Source organism: Penaeus monodon, chromosome 43 (genome assembly GCF_015228065.2).
Source record: "Penaeus monodon isolate SGIC_2016 chromosome 43, NSTDA_Pmon_1, whole genome shotgun sequence".
Taxonomy (NCBI): Eukaryota; Metazoa; Arthropoda; class Malacostraca; order Decapoda; family Penaeidae; genus Penaeus; species Penaeus monodon.
Genome location: NC_051428.1, coordinates 23,282,838 through 23,299,939, shown reverse-complemented (window position 1 = coordinate 23,299,939; position 17,102 = coordinate 23,282,838). Strand labels below are relative to the sequence as shown.

At 43.7% G+C, this 17,102-nt stretch overlaps 2 protein-coding genes across 4 annotated transcripts; both read left to right on the top strand.

Moving 5' to 3' along the window:
• The first annotated feature begins 671 nt into the window (after positions 1 to 671).
• On the top strand, positions 672 to 1,431 carry LOC119568062. The gene is made up of 2 exons (XM_037916462.1): positions 672 to 694; positions 836 to 1,431. The coding sequence occupies exons 1-2, from the start codon at positions 689 to 691 to the stop codon at positions 1,325 to 1,327; spliced, it is 498 nt and encodes a 165-aa protein (XP_037772390.1). The 5' UTR covers positions 672 to 688; the 3' UTR covers positions 1,328 to 1,431.
• A 12,062-nt stretch (positions 1,432 to 13,493) lies between these two features.
• On the top strand, positions 13,494 to 16,480 carry LOC119568201. Of its 3 annotated transcripts, none has more exons than XR_005228081.1 (2): positions 13,494 to 13,521; positions 13,664 to 13,792. XR_005228081.1 is itself a non-coding variant. In XM_037916629.1 (2 exons), exons 1-2 carry the CDS (start codon positions 13,516 to 13,518, stop codon positions 16,423 to 16,425), a joined length of 462 nt encoding a protein of 153 aa, XP_037772557.1. In that variant the 5' UTR covers positions 13,508 to 13,515; the 3' UTR covers positions 16,426 to 16,480. The 3 variants fall into 3 exon arrangements, 2 of the variants coding, with proteins under 2 accessions (XP_037772557.1, XP_037772556.1); XM_037916629.1 differs by lacking the exon at positions 13,664 to 13,792 and adding an exon at positions 15,970 to 16,480 and having other exon boundaries at positions 13,508 to 13,521; XM_037916628.1 differs by lacking the exons at positions 13,494 to 13,521; positions 13,664 to 13,792 and adding exons at positions 15,796 to 15,826; positions 15,970 to 16,480.
• The last annotated feature ends 622 nt before the right edge of the window (positions 16,481 to 17,102 follow it).

The following is a 17,102-nucleotide window of genomic DNA, read 5'->3' as shown; positions in this document are numbered from 1 at the left end:
GCGAGAGAGAAGGGGAGCGGAGAGCGAGAGAGAAAGAGCAAGGTCCACCTTAGTAGAATAAACACCGATCTGGAAGTAAACGTCACTGAGCACATGACTAATAACTTCACAGAAGATAGTACAAATCACAGCCATTGCATGGAATTTTGCAAACGTCAAGAACCTTTTTTTTCGCCGGAATATCTCGGGCCATATTGAATTAAGATTGAGCTGAAGCCGCACACGAGGATTTTCCTTGATTCTCTTACCTCTGACCTTTATGAAATTAATATAGAAGAATCACTAAGATATAAAATGATAATATTATTTGTTTTTAGGGTTCAGTCACATGACTGAGACAATTGTCTTAGTAGAATGGTTTGTAGTAATTATAGCAGTAATTACGGAAAATGCTGATAATTACCAATCCTTCATTGAAAGTATAAACGGTTGGCTATAAAAGCTTACCGATACCCATTTATGCATTTTCATCTCTGTCATCAGTGTAAAAAGGAAAGACGAATCGTATTTCGCAAGAAGTGAACTGGAAAAGCAGACACGATACGTGGAAATTCAACGCCCGCCGTCGTTGGAATATCCCGACTGGCAAGGTGAAGTTGGGAGGGGGAGGGGAGGCGGCCGCCAGTTCCTGTATATAAGCGACGTTGCATCTCCTACTCCATATTACGCCTCTAAACTCTAACCAACAATGAATGTGCGTGCTTGTTACAAGATGAACAATAATTCTATTCAACCGTTTTTAGACTTAGATGTTCATAATGAAAATAGTGGATTGTCAGTAACAACGATAAACAATATTCAGCATGATGAATAACTTCGTTATCTCCTCTTGCAGAGCATCAAAACCGTGATTGCGTGTTGCCTTCTGGTGGCCGTTTCCGCCGGTGTTGACCGAAGTAGAGGTGGACAAGGATCCAACAGATTCCTTCCTGGAGGCTTGGGTGGCGTCCACGGAGACGGCCTCTTTGGCGGCGGTATTCATGGTGGGGGAATTCATGGTGGCGGTGTCCATGGTGGATTCCACGGTGGTAGTGCTATTATCGGAGCTGGAATCTCCAATGGCCCAAGTGACTGCAGATATTGGTGCAAGACTCCAGAAGGTCAAGCCTACTGCTGCGAGACGGTGCACGAACCAGAGACACCTGTTGGTACCAAGCCACTGGATTGCCCACAAGTCCGTCCCACATGCCCACGTTTCCATGGGCCTCCCAATACCTGTTCCAACGACTACAAGTGTGCTGGCCTCGATAAGTGTTGCTTCGACAGGTGTTTGGGAGAACACGTATGCAAACCTCCCTCATTTTTCAATAATCATCTCCCTTTTTAAAGGTAGTGATGTCTAATAAAAAGTCAGTAGTTTTCCGCTTGATAACGGAAGATAAGAGATCTGTGATGTGTATATACCTATATGATAATAAATCCTTCTATGTTTATACTTTCTTTTTTCCCATCATATAGATTATAATGATCAATTTGAACACTGGTGTAAAGTATTTTAAACAATATATGCTGATCTATCTCAGTAATGCTTCATTCATCATTTATTTATTTCTTAATATTGTTTTCCAAGAGTACGTGGTAAAATACACTAAAAGAAAATAGTTGGCTTTCTTTAACATAAGAATGATTACATAACATATAGCTTAGAAGTAATAGAAAAAAGGAACACTGTGCTGAGTTACGCAATTGATGGAGGGGCAAGTGATGAAAATGACGTAATGGAGAAGAACACGCAGTTATCCTATCCTGCATAAATGCAAATGTGAAGGAAACAAAAAGACAAATAAGACAAAGGGGTCTGAAGAGCAAATGTTGATACTGAAGGTATACTAAACAAAACACATGGATATGTTAGAGATATAGTTATTCGAGTTTTGACTGTGATATAAAATTGCTTGCAAGATTTTCAACATCCAAATATCCTATTTACATATGATTTTTTGTTCAATAAATGGCTAATGTCAGAATTTCTATTTGAAAAAAAAAGAAACTAGTCATAATGATAAATATATAAACAAGACTATTCTCTTTCAGATGTAACAAACCGTGCCTCTCCGATTTCGCCCCTTTCTCCTCACTTCATTAGTTCTTGTTTTCCTAGGATATAAATACAATCCACTCCTACAAATATCCCAAAGCAGACACATATTTTCATGATGACAAAATAGAACTGGATACTGTGACGTCATCGGGTTGAAAACGAGCAACAACCCCTCCCCCTCCCACCTCCTCCTCTCCTCTCCAGGTACTATTCGGGCATCCCAGGACATTGCCTTTTGGATTTCCTGATTGAATAACCTGTCATTTTCTGCTTCTTAACTAAATCGCTTCTCGTCATTCTATTGATGCAGTTAATAATAAGGATAGTAAAAATAAAATCAATGGTAATGATATCAATGTTATAGGTAATGCTAACTGTAATTAATAAAGATGAAGATAATGATATCTATACCAACAGTTGAAATGAGGATGGAAGATAAAAATTCTGTGATTTGTAGGTATCTATCTTCTATAATAAATTTGAAATCTATATTTTCTTGCATTTGCATTTCTTTATTCGTTTATTATAATCAAATCGAATAGTGATATGGAGTACTTAACAGAAACGTTTATATACTTTTTCGCAAACATAAACACACGTGTGTATATGTTTACATACATACAATTCTTGTATATTAATGGAGACACACAGGAGAAAAGCACAACACAGAGACGGCGTCCTCCGAGCCAATCAGAAGAAGGATAGATGAACAGGCTCCTCCCCTCTCTCCCTGCGGTGAATCGGTCCTTGATTGGACGATTCAGAGAGAGGGGATGATCGGTTCCGGCAAGGGTGGCGGACGGGGCGCAGCGGGTGGAGCCGAGCAACGCCAAGTGAGTCACCATGATCCCTCGATCGTGTGGCTTTTGCATGGGCATTTTAAAGAGATGCACCGCGCCCGGTCCCATGCAATCTCGGCCTCGGCTCTTCCGCGTTACCGGACGGTGACGCGCCCCCCTTGTTTGTTTGCCACGATGCTATGTGCTTGCATGTAGTTTCGTGCCCTACTAGCCTACTCTTTCCTATGCGATTTTCGGCATTAGGATGACCTCTGTGCACACCTTTGGTGAACTGGACCCCATCTTCGGCGCGGGGCTCGGACGTGGGCAGACCTTTACCTCCGCAGGGGAGGGTGTGCCCTGGGGTGCCTTAAAAGGGCCCCTGCCTACGGTGTGCATAGAGTTGCCATTCTTTTTAGGGATTGGTCTGGCAGACCATCTGATGACTGCCACTTCTTTTTCTTTCGAATAGGGCGATAGGCGGTAGAGCCCCCTTGTCAGGCCTTCAGCCAGGTTCTGTCTAATAGCAGCTGCTAGACAGAACGCAAGTCCCGTGATAGGAAGTCCCTGGATAAAAGTTAGTCTTTCTCCCTCACTGTGATGGAAATAGTCTGTGGTTGACTATTTCAAGGGATGAAGGAACTACTGGAACAGGTACAGGCCCCCTCTACTCTCACTGAGGTGAAACTTTGGGTGTTTCAGAGAGAAGAGGGATTACGTTAAACTCACCCTGCCAAAAAAAACGCCTGGAAAAAATCAGCTCCTCTCCCTCACTGTGATGGAAACAGTCTGGGGGTTGGCTGTTTCCAGAGGGACGAAGGAGCTTACTGGAACAGGTTCAACCCACCCTTCTCTCACTGAGGTGAAACATCCTTTGGATGTTTCAGAGAGAAGAGGGTTCCACCAAAAAACCCGTCCTGCCATAGGAACCTCCTGGAAAATGTTAATTTTCTCCCCTCACTGTGGTGAAACAGGTCGGTGGCCGGCTGTTTTCAGAGGGATGAAGGAACTGACAGGAACAGGTGCAGACCCCCTCTTTTCTCAATGAGGTGAAAAAAAACCTTTTGGGGCGTTTTCAGAGAAAAGAGGGATTCACTTTGAAAAAGGGTACGGGTCCCCTCCGAGGAGCGGAGAGGAACTGCCTGGAAAAAGTGAAAGAGCCCCCTTCCTCACTGGGGGAAAGAGCAAAAGTGTTCCCAGCAATGATGTCCTGTAGGTGGAAGGGCATCCCCTCTGGGATACTCTCAGAGGTTGACACCTACCCAGTGTTTGCCGTGCGTGGCACCCTTGTGAGTGGAGACGGGAGTCCTGGAGGTTGAGCGATGCCGTGCACGAGTACGCCCTGTGGCTAGCAACACGCCTCTTTGGTCCTCTATTCTGGCAAGACAGGCGGCCTAAATCCAGGCCCGGTCAGGTCAATCGGCTGGTCTCCCTCGGGAGGCTAGGGTCAAGCAGTCATGCTGCCGTTGGTACCCACACCGTCCGTGTGTACCAGTGCAATCGGCTAATTGGCTGCGTATATTCATCATCACCCCTGTTGCTGTTAGACATTGGTTCTAGCACTCAGTTTCCCCCTTTGTTGGACTCCGTGGTGGGTGGGGCGTGAGTGGATGAAGCACTGCCAAGTATAGGGGAAAAACTAAACAAAAATCCCCCACAGACAGATCTTACTGTTGACGCCCCGTGCAAGGCCCAGACCACGGCGCCCCCCTGAAGCCTTACGTGCCTCCGGGTGGCACAAGAAAACCCCGAGCACAGGATGACACTGTCATGCCTGCTGCCAAGATGGCAACAAGAAAATAAATCAGGTACAAACATGTCTGTCCATAAGATTGTCCAACAGATGGAACTCTCGTGCTGGCCCCCTAGGCCAGCACCCAGCCCAGGAAGGTCTCTGAGCCCCCCTCAGACGACCCCACTGATTGAACCCAAAAGCACCAGTTTGACCAGCCGAAACAGCTGGTGCCTCACAGCAAGCCCCAAAGCCGAAAGGGCGGACCGAAACGGCCGAGGCCGGAGTCCGACTCTGATGGCGAGTCTGGCCCCCCAAGGCATTTCCCGCAATTAAAGGGTTCCCCGTTAAACCCGAAGGCTTCGACAATCCCTACCAGATGGTAAGGGCATTGGAGGGGCCAGCGAAAAATCCGGCTGCCCGTTTCCGGGTTGCGCGAGATCAGGCATGATCATCGTGCCCAAAGATCAACCACCCTCTGTTTCCTACAGGAGACAAAGGAGTTAAAAGATGGGAGGAAAGTGAGCCTCTCGCCACTGAACCCCGAGGAGAAGAGAGTCAAGATGGTGCTCCCTTGGCTTCTCAGTCTCATACGATGTGGAGGTGATAACATCACACCCACAGGTCATGGAGGCTTCCCGATTGTCGAAGGGAAGACTCCAACCAGGCAAGTCCGGGTTTGCCCATGAAAGGAAAACCCCAAGCTCCACCCTTGATCTGGGTAACTGGGGAAACCTACAACCTACGCACTTATGTGCCGGAACCACTTGGGGTGTTTCAAGTGCCAGAAGTACGGACACCACCAGGCTAACTGTAAGCCAAGCCAAAATTTTGGTGTCTGTAGCAAGGCACACAATACTGAGGTGTGCACAAGGCACATAAAGAAGAAAAGAAGGACACAACAGCCAAATTTTCCTAATTGTGCCAAGAGGCATCACGCCTGGAGCCTGGCTTGTTTTCTGTCGGAAGAGGCGGCCCTCAAACGGCAAGAGGTTGCTAAGAAGCGACAGACTTTGTTCCTGCCCCCCAGGCACCTACGTCTGGGGGAGGAACAAAAGGCGAAAGGCTTCCCGACCCTCCTAAGAGGAAGGAAGCTGCCCCCCGCCAAAAACCGGGAGATCTCCGACAATCAGGAGTTCCCCCAAGTAAAGAAAGTGCAGAGGAACCACAGGAAGAAAGGTTCCAACAGCACCACACGGTCCCTCCCAGACCCAAAGACATGTTCTTCGACCGAGGGGGACATGTCGATCCTGATCACGGGCTGTGGTCACAGCAGTGGCAGTATCCCTGTCCAGGACCGATGAAGAGGCGATAAGGCAGTCAGTGTTGCCATGACGACTCTAAACAGCCCGTGAAAGCATAAAGGGAAGGAAGATGGAGAAGGCCAAATCAGCCCAATCCTCTCCCTCAGCCCAGGTCGAGACTCCCCTCCCCTCTCCAAGCCAGGCTATGCCCTCACAGGCAGACCCTGGCCGGGCTATGCCCTCCCCGGCAGAGCAGCCAGGCTATCCCCTCACAGGCAGAGCCTAACCAGGTTTGATTCAGTGCCACAACCGAATCAAAAGAAGCTGAGCCTGCCAGGCAAGGCAGCCAATGCACAGAAACAGCCTGGCCCGAGAAAAAGCCAAAGACAAAAGTCAGAGCTACCAAAGGCCCCCACCCCCCAGTGGATCCAGGGATACCCTGACAGCCGAAAGAGAGTCCCAAGCAGTGAGGATCTCACAATGGAGTTGTCAGACCCCGCCGTCAACCCGAATGTGACGATGTCCTGATGTAACTATCAATTAGTAACATCATGAAAACGCAATCTAAGTATTCTGCAGTGGAACATCTGTGGCTTCTCCTCAAGGAGTGCCATCCTCCACGCAATAGTGCGATCAAGGAGCATTGACATCGTCATGCTCCGGAGACATTATCAGCGGAAGCTGTTCGCTTCTCAGGGTATCACGTCTACGCGCTGCCACGTTTCCGATGGCAAAAGAGGCCTGATGACCCGGGTGAAGGCAACAATTCCCTGCTCCGCAATAGCCGATGCACCGCACTGTGGAGAAGATGTTGAATCTCTTGCCTTTCGAGATTCAACGGGCCCGGGGGCCCCCTGAAATTGTACAACGTGTACAGCAGGCCACACTGTAGTAGCTTAGACATCAGCCAGGTTTTGTGCTTCCGCAGCTCTCGACCGTGTGATCATAGGGGGAGACTTAAATGCACCCACCCCATCCTGGTCCCTGCAGGGTACCGGATGCGGCTGGCCGTCACTAGCCAACGTGCTCGAGACATTCCCGAGATCGCTCTCCTCAACAGCCGGGAGCCAACGCATGTGAGAGGGAGGGGTCCTAGACCTCACCTGGCCACTCGACTCTGGTGGAGGGGATGGCTGGCGTGTCGATGAGACCGTCACTTGTGACCATTATGGCACTATAACAACCCTCTTTGGATAGTGGCCCAGCCGAAATCCCCACGACCGAATCCAAGATGGAAAACAGACAAGGCCAACTGCAGGCGTTCCAGAGCGCCTTGGCCCGCTGTCTGAGAAGCAATGAACCCACACAGAGCGAAATGTGGAAGTGCTACAAGCCAGACTTGTAAATGCCATTGATGAGGCAGCCTCACGACCATACCCAAAACTCGGCCTGGGTCCGGAGTCACAAGGGACGCCTGGTACTTAATGACGAGATTAGGGAGGTCAACCACAGGGTAAACATGTGCCGAAACATTTCCGAAGGCAAAGAACCCCCGACAACCTAGCCCTCCTAAGGGAGGCGGTGAGGGATGCCAAGGAAACTGCCCCGCAGAGTGAGGCAGGAAAAGTGGCTGGAATGGTGTGAGTTTTTTCGATCACCGTACCACCCTCTCAGAGCTATGGCAAAAAAGGGTCAAGCGAGCTACCCGCCGCTCAGCCCCGAGATGCACGCACCACGACCCCAGGCAGAGGCCAACAGACTGGCGCAAGAGTTCTCTGCGAGAACGAGCCGCGACAGTCTGCCAGCCGAACTGAGGGCAAGACAAGAACGCCTACAACCAGACAGACTTGTCACATCAGAGAAAGGGCAGCCGAACCCGATAACTCAGACGTTATCTTTTCTCTGAGGGAACTAAGAGATGCACACAAAAGCCAGTCGCAAATCAGCCCCGGGCGATGACGGGATCTCGTACCCCATCATCTCCCGCCTGGGATGGTAGGTGAGCTTGCATTCCTGCAACTCATCAACAGTCCTGGGAAACTTCCACTCTAAACCCCCGAGCTGGAAGAGGGCTACCATAGTTCCCATCCCTAAACCAAAGGAGCCGGGGAAGTACCCGCCCCATCTCTCTCCTCAGCTGTCTGGCCAAGACTGCCGAGAGGATGGTATGAACCGGCTCCAATGGAAAAGGGGGGCCCCACACGAACACCTCCACGGGTTCACCAGGGCATGAGCACAGCGCACAGCATAGCCACGCTCTTGAGCACAATAAACACGGGCGCATCTGTGGCAGTATTCCTTGACCTGGAGAAGGCTTTCGAATTGGCAAGTCTCTTGCCATTCAGGAGAGCCTGATCCAAAAAGGAATCAGAGGTAAGCTCTTGGCTTGGATAGTGACTACTTTACGAATAGAACAGCCAGAGTCAAATTCCAAGGTCACCTATCACAGCACATGCCACTAGAAAATGGAACGCCACAGGGTGGGGTTCTCCGTCCAGCCCTTTTTAACACACTAATGTCCTGTATCCTCAAATAAACCTCCCAGTGGGGTGCAAGATCATCTCCTATGCAGACGATCTTGCTATCATCTCCCCTGGACCACACCGCCTAAACAAAACCCAGCGTTGTCTGGACTTGGTATCCCAGGGTGTTGCAGGACAGGACTAAAGATCTCTGCAGCCCAAAACCAAGGCCATGGCTTTGAGACAGAGAGTTCAAGGCACAAGTCTGAAAATCCAGGGAATGGACTTGGAGGGGTTCAGGAATACCTGTACCTTGGGGGAAGGATAGACCGGACCCTCTCCTTCCGCCAGGAGGTCCGTACCTGCTTGACCCCAACAAAGGCAAAGACTGTCTGTCATGAGAGTAATGAGTGGAAGACGCATAGGGGGCCCGACACAGAGTACTAAGATCATTCTACGTACATGCTGTCAGGCCCATGTAGACTATCCTCCCTCGCTCTGATTGGCATCAAGAGAAAATATAAAGACCCATTGGAGACAGTCCAAACGAAGCCGCCAGGGTCATTCTGGGTGCCCCAAGGTGGGCGAAGGTCCTAACCTCCTAGTGGAGACAAACCTTCTCCCCTTGGCCTCACGAATTGATCTAACGGCCAGCCCAATTCTTATCAAAGGTCATCCAGGCTCCCAGGAACACAAGCCTAAGACACAAAATAGTCAGACGCCTGAACAAGATAATGAGCTGTTTGCAAAAACTCCTGGCTGTCTCACACAGCCAGGGTGCTAATACGCCATCAGCTCAAAGAACCACTACTGGCCAAGGGCATGGACTCCCCACACCTGACTTTGTCGAAGCTCCGCCGTGGCACAACCTCGATAGAGTTTGGTCATGAGACTGGCAAGCAAAAAGAATGAATATTGTACGCCTAGCCTAAAGGCAGAAACCCAGAGGGTCATTGCAACCATCACCCCTCCGGGAGCCTAACATATTAAACAGACGGATCGGTCGATCCTTGACCCACACTGCAGGCGCCGGCTTTGCAGCAAGGGATGCCAAAAATATCCATGAGGGGAACAGACACGCCTCCTCGCTACAGGGAGAGGTAGTTTTGCTATCATGGGAGCACTGAGACACGCGTCCAGGAGAAAAAGGGCACGTGGTCATACACACAGACCCAAAAGGGGCCGTCGACTGTCTTCAGCAGCGCTCACCCACTGACAACATCTACCTCCTGACAAACCATCGGACAATAACACAAAGGATGCTTGCTCAGGGTAGAAGAATTATCATAAACTGGGTTCCCAGCCATATAGGGATCAGAGGCAATGAGCTTGCTGACAGATTTGCCGAAATCGGCCGGGGTATGCCCCCCAAAACCCCTGATAATACATCAGAGCCGAAGTTTACTTAGGAGGAAGTGTACGGTGGCGGCCCCAAATCCTTCTCCTGCAGCTTCACAGAGAGGAAACGAGACATTCCCCTCGGCCAGCTGGTACTCAGATGCCACAGGCTATGAACCATGGCACTCTCTGAAATAAACAACAGAGGTACCGAAGTCATTCTGCACAGAATGCGCCTAGGTTACCACTGTGCATGGCAGATCATACAAACCATAGAACATGAAGAGAGGTGTTGCATGCATAGCGGCGAGCCGAACGCCACACTGATACACTACTTGGAGAATTGCGTACACACGCAATTCCTAAGACAAACCCCACAGAACAAAAGCCGTCGTGCTGGTTTAAAGAGATTATGCGAGATGCTTACACCCCGGCTACAGGGCGCCTGCTGGCAATCCCCCCGCCACGGTAAGCACCCAGTGTCAGACCAACAAATGAGACAGCCATAAAATGCTGACACTGGCCGGGCCATAAGTGAATGGCCGGGGCGAAGCCAGAACTTCGCAAATCTCAAGCAAGAAAGCAAGCAATGTTAAATAATGTATATATACATATACGGGATATATTTTATAATATATTATAAAATATTTTATATATATTATAATATATATATATATTATTTCAGATAAACATAGTATGTTGTATGTATGTATGTATTATATACGCACACACCTGTTTATATTCATTATGTTTGTTATAGATATATTGTATATATGATATATACATACATATCAGGCCATCCCGGTATTCAAAGGCAAGGATAATGATTTGTTATGAAAACACTGTTCAGCCTTTTCCCTTTTTAAAATTAGTGATCAGACGACAATTTTCTATGTAAATCTGCAATTTATGTATCAAAATTTCAAATAATGATTTTTGAATGCTATAAGCTTTAATGAAATCTATTAACCCTCGTATAAATAATATATTCGACGCTTATAAAAGTCATACTAATGGGTGAATTTTTAAATTTCAATGTTATCAAAGAAAAAAAATCTATTAACATTAAGGTAATACTAAAGGAAAAATACAAAGAGAAAATAATACTTTTTGAGAAGACAAAAAAAAAAATTTGGTATATCCGAAACTATATTTGAGTTGAGCACAGCTATCGTACGTCTAACTTTAAATAGAGAATCTGCTTGATATACACAGGAAAAGCAAGGTTAGACCATTATCTTATATATGAGATGAAGACTATTAATCTTCCTAACCTTCGACCTATCAAATTATCGGTAAGTGCAGAGCGAATGGTTCAGTAGCTGGGTTTTTTGATAAAATTTTTACATTGAAGAAATAAAAAATAAATAGATAAAAAAGAAATAATAATAATAATTAACTGCAAACCCTATCAGTGACAGCAGATGAGATGAAGGCAAAACATTGTCCCTCACTGGTTCTTGAGAAATTCACGCGAGTGGGACTTCCTAAAACATGTCTGCCTGCTAAAGAAAGGAAAAAAATGTAAAACATATTGAAAATCATGCTTCTCGAGCGCCTCCCCTTCTCTAGAGCAAAGTTTATTGGCTACTGTGACGTCACTGAGGATGTGGCGGATGACGTCACGGAAGAAAGAACTGGTCTTATGGTCATCCGGTGATATTTGATTGTGAAAACTTTATTTTGGATTAACTACCTTTTGGTTGTGTTTCCGGTCTTCAAATTCCAATCCTTAAAGTTACTCCTCTTATATTTTCAATGTTTTTACACAGCATGATGAAGGACCTCGCCTTCCTTTTAGATATAGGAAAATTCCCTGAATATAATCAGTGACTAAACCAGCTAAGGCGTCTGAGGAAAGACGTAAATGATAACAAAACGTGGTTGGATGAACATACAAACTTATACTACATATATATATATATATATATATATATATATATATATATATATATATATATATATATATATATATATGATACGAAAATTCGGAAAGGCAGATACACGAAGGTAATGACAATATATAGAACAAAATCATACAAATTTCTTATGGTTATTAGAGCTTGAGCTGTGTTCTGTTTGCTAGAATCTTACTTTATATAAAAATATATATTTAACAAGACAGATATTCTATTTCTGTAGAGAAGGAACTAATCAAATACCCAGTTAATGACTCCCGTGTTATAATTATTATGTAAGTTAACGGAAACGGATCACCATAATGATAGGTTTATAAACATCTGTATTCCATCGACTCCTTCCCCGCCTTCGCCCCTTCCTCTTCTCCTCACTTCATTACTTCTGATTTTCCGTCCATCTATCTCCTCTTAGGATGCCAACGCATATCTTTCGGAAAATATCCCGAAGTAAACACATACTTCTTTTATGACTGAACTAGAACTGGATGCTGTGACGTCTCTCGTCTTCAGACATGATCCGGATATTTCCTGATTCATTAACCTGGCATTTTCTTTAACTTAACCAGCTTATTCTCCCGATATAAGTAATAATAAGGATGGGAACAGAATTAATGCTAATAATGATAACGATGGGAATATTGTGGGTAATACTAATTGTAATGTTAATAAAGATAACAATAATTATATCACCAATTATAGTGAAAAGAACGTTAATATCAGTGATAATTATTACATTAGCACAAAAACAACGTCAAAACGATGTCAGTGATAAGGCAATACAAAAATGGTTATTGCAATAAATCAAAACACATAACAAAGGAAGTACCAATAGTGGTTATGTAATGGATGAACACAATTCTGAAAATAGACTAATGTTAATAATGATACTGATACTCATAATATCAAGAATATTACTAACAATACTTGTCTAGGTATTATTACTAATAATTATACTAATATTAATTTAGGAGTTAATTTTCATAATTTCCTCTCCATTTTTCAAATCTCCTTTTCCTTTTCAGGGGAGAAGCATTTCAATCTGAGACCTTGGTTTCTACATTTGTCCTTTTCTTGATGTTTGTTTTCTCATTCCTGTTCTTTCTTTGTTTTCGTATCCTTATGATAACTTTAATTATGGGTTCTTATTCTCAGTCAACTATCAATCTATTAATGGTCTCATTTCATCAATCACTGATCACTTTATATATATATGTGTGTGTGATATATGTCAATCCATCTATGCAAACACATATACATTTCTTATCCTAAATCAATGAACATCAATTTTTTTTTCTTTCTTTCAGAGTTAAAGAAAAAAAAAAACTTAGTGAAACTGAAATAACTCGGTATATTTCGTCAAGAATACCTGGAATCCATATATTGTCGGGTACGATACCTGCATTTTGTGTCATAATGAAGTTTATCCGACTGGCAATGAAAAAGTGGGGTGGCCAGACTGCCCTCCAGCATATTTTATATCATTTTATACAAATATTAACGTTATGTAAACAATGCTGCCAAACCACTGCAGGGCATGCTAGATGACGTTTTTTATCACATGTAGAGTATCAAAGCCGCAATAATGTGTTGTCTCCTTGTGGCTAAGACTGCAAAAGTGCTAGATTTGGTAAATGATACAGATATGTATGTGTATATATAAACGTGAAAGATGTAAAGAAACATATGAATATATACGTATTTATCTACTGTATACCGACCCACAAACATTAGAGTATGTTTTGAGCGTATGTAGGTAAGCAGATAGAGAATGATATGCCTCTTAGCTTCTCGGTTTCATATAACTATAAGATATTTGCTTGCCACCTGATGTTCTTCTTTCTAGTCACTTAAATGAGAAAAAAGGAAATAAATCGAAAGCATTTCCCAATAACAAAAGAAAAAGCTGGGAAACCATATATCGCATGTTAGCTGGAAGCTCCTACCGCTTACCCGGGATATCCCGATTGGCAGCGGGGGGAGGGCGGACGGTAGCCAGGTCTCGTATATAACGAGGCTGGAACTTGCTCTCACCACATTACACAGCTTACCTCTTACCAACAATGAATGTAAGTGCTTATTCTAAGATACTGAGTAAAAACCACATTGCATCGCACTTCATCTCAGAATCAGATATTCATAATGTGCTGATAATGCTGTGCCTGTAATTTCAGTGTAGACTTGGGTTAGTAATTTCGTTATCTGTTGCAGAGCATCAAAGCCGTGATTGTGTGTTGCCTCGTGGTAGCCGTCTCTGCCGGTGTAGACCGAAGTAGAGGTGGACGAGGCTCCAACAGATTCCTTCCTGGAGGGCTTGGGTGGCGTACAAGGAGGCGGTCTGTAAGGAGGCGGTATTCATGGTGGTGGAATTCATGGTGGCGGTATCCATGGTGGAATCCACGGTGGTAGTGGGATTATCGGAACTGGAATCTCCAATGGCCCAAGCCAATGCAGGTATTGGTGCAAGACTCCGGAGGGTCAAGCCTACTGCTGCGAGACGGTGCATGAACCAGAGACACCTGTTGGTACCAAGCCACTAGATTGCCCACAAGTCCGTCCCACATGTCCCACGTTTCCATGGGCCCCCCAATACCTGTTCCAACGACTACAAGTGTGCTGGCCTCGATAAGTGTTGTTTCGACAGGTGTTTGGGAGAACACGTGTGCAAACCTCCTTCCTTTTTCAATAACCATCTCCCATTTTAAATATTCTTATGTCTAATGTAATCAGCAGTTTTCTGTATGATAAAACATGAATTTGTAATTTATAAATATATATTTTAATAATAAATCCGTATATGTTTATATCTACTTAAATTTCTTAATTCCCTTCATCTAATCAATCTGATATAAGGCATTCAAAATTAAGAATTTTCTTATAAAGAAACAACATAAACCTCGTTTATTGCAAAGGAATTATTAAGTAGACTAAAACCAAATGTAGGTACTGGTTTAATTGGGTTGTAGATCTGGTTTTCACTATCCTGAAAATAATGAAAAGGATTGTGAATACACAGACGCGTGTTTATATATGTATATGCATATTTTTCAGACAGATTTGTATGTATATATATAGATATACATACATATCAGTGTATATGTGCATATATATACACACACATGAATGTAGTTATGTATATATACATATATACATACGTGTATGTATCTATATACATGTTTTTACCTACACCATATATGTATATGTGTGTGTGTGTGTGTGTGTGTGTGTGTGTGTGTGTGTGTATGTATGTATGTATGTATGTATGTATGTATGTATGTATGGATGTATGGATGGATGGGTGGGTGGATGTATTTACTACACACCAACACCATAAAACATATATATATATATATATATATTATATATATATATATATATATATATATATATATATATATAGGTGTGCCTAGAATCTATGCCTTTTATGCTTAAATACACACACACGTACATTATATATGACACAAACATAAATATACATCATTCACTCATGCATATATTTAGGAAAAAAACAAAGATAGAAATGCTTAGTAAAAGAGGGGGAAACAACATTACTTGGGAACAAGAAGTAACGTCATCAAGCGTGCAACAACTAAAAATAAAGAACAGGTTTATTGTAGCCAACGAGTAAAGTGTTGCCACTCCAGGAATCTTGCTCCCATTTTATGATTCACGCACTTACAAAACGTTAAATTGTTTCACTAAATTGATGAATGAAATATATGGAAACCACGCTATGCAAGCGATTCACTTCTCTGTTTGTTGCTTAAGAAATATATAATCGCGATGCCTAACTATATTTAATTTCAGAAACTACAATTTTAAAATCTGTTTTGTTTCTCGCGGAATTCAAAGCAGAGTGATATATGTTGCAGCAAAGTATCCTGAAGCAAACATATCTTGGTCACAGCTTGTTAGAAACTGGGCAATGTGACGCCTTTGAGTTTTGAAGATACCTAGCAACCATCCTTGCGGTGATAATAATAATTGTTACTTGGGTTCTATCACGTGATTGAGACAACTATCTTAGTAGAATAGCTTGTAGTAATTTTAGCAGTAATTATGGTTAATGCTGATAATTACCCATCCTTCATTGAATGTTATAAATGGCTGGCCATGAAAGCTTCTTACTGATACCCATTTTTACATTTTCCTCTCTGTCATCAGTGTAAAAAGGAAAGACGAATCGTATTTCGCAAGAAGTGAACTGGAAAAGCAGACACGATACGTGGAAATTCACGCCGCCGTCTTGGGATATCCCGACTGGCAAGGTGAAGTTGGGAGGGGGAGGGGAGGCGGCCGCCAGTTCCTGTATATAAGCGACGTTGCATCTCCTACTCTCCACATTACGCCGCTAAATTCTAACCAACAATGAATGTGAGTGCTTGTTACAAGATGAATCATAATAACTCTATTTTTTGAGACTCAGATGTTCATAATGAAAATAATTGATTCATTGTCAATAACAACGTTAAACCAATATTCAGCATGATGAATAACTTCGTTATCTCCTCTTGCAGAGCATCAAAACCGTGATTGCGTGTTGCCTTCTGGTGGCCGTTTCCGCCGGTGTAGACCGAAGTAGAGGTGGACGAGGATCCAACAGATTCCTTCCTGGAGATTTGGGTGGCGTCCACGGAGGCGGTCTCTTCGGCGGCGGCGGCGGTTTCCACGGTGGTAGTGGGATTATCGGAACTGGAATCTCCAATGGCCCAAGCCAATGCAGGTATTGGTGCAAGACTCCAGAAGGTCAAGCCTACTGCTGCGAGACGGTGCACGAACCAGAGACACCTGTTGGTACCAAGCCACTAGATTGCCCACAAATCCGTCCCACATGCCCACGTTTCCATGGGCCCCCCAGTACCTGTTCCAACGACTACAAGTGTGCTGGCCTCGATAAGTGTTGCTTCGACAGGTGTTTGGGAGAACACGTATGCAAACCTCCCTCATTTTTCAATAATCATCTCCCTTTTTAAAGGTAGTGATGTCTAATAAAAAGTAGTTTTCCGCTTGATAACGGAAGATAAGAGATCTGTGATGTGTATATACCTTATGATAATAAATCCTTATATGTTTATACTTCCTTTTTTTCCCATCATATAGATTATAAGGATCAATTTGAACACTGATGTAAAGTATTTTAAACAATATATGCTGATCCATCTCAGTGACGTTTTATTCATCATTTATTTATTTCTTAATATTCTTTTCCAAGATTACATGGTAAAATATATTAAAAGAAAATAGTTTGGCTTTATGAATGTTGCCTAAATACATAATATAGACAATAGTTTTCGACGGAGATTTTCTTTGAGATTTTGCAAGGTATTATAACATATGATCATTGTTCTGAAAGTAAGAAGAAAGATTAAGAATCCATTCCCCTTTACATACACGATCATACGTATACATTTACTAATGTCTTCAAACACGTACACACATTGGCACCCACACTCACACAAATAATTAGTAAATATATACATTATATGTATGCATTCATGCAGATGTCCAGAAAACAGAGATAGTTTGAAAAATATTACATTAATTACAAGTTATAGCTTAGAAGTAATAGAAAAAGGAACACTGTGCTGAGTGCCGCAATTGATGGAGAGGCAGGCGATGAAATACGTAATGGACTTAATTTATGCAAATG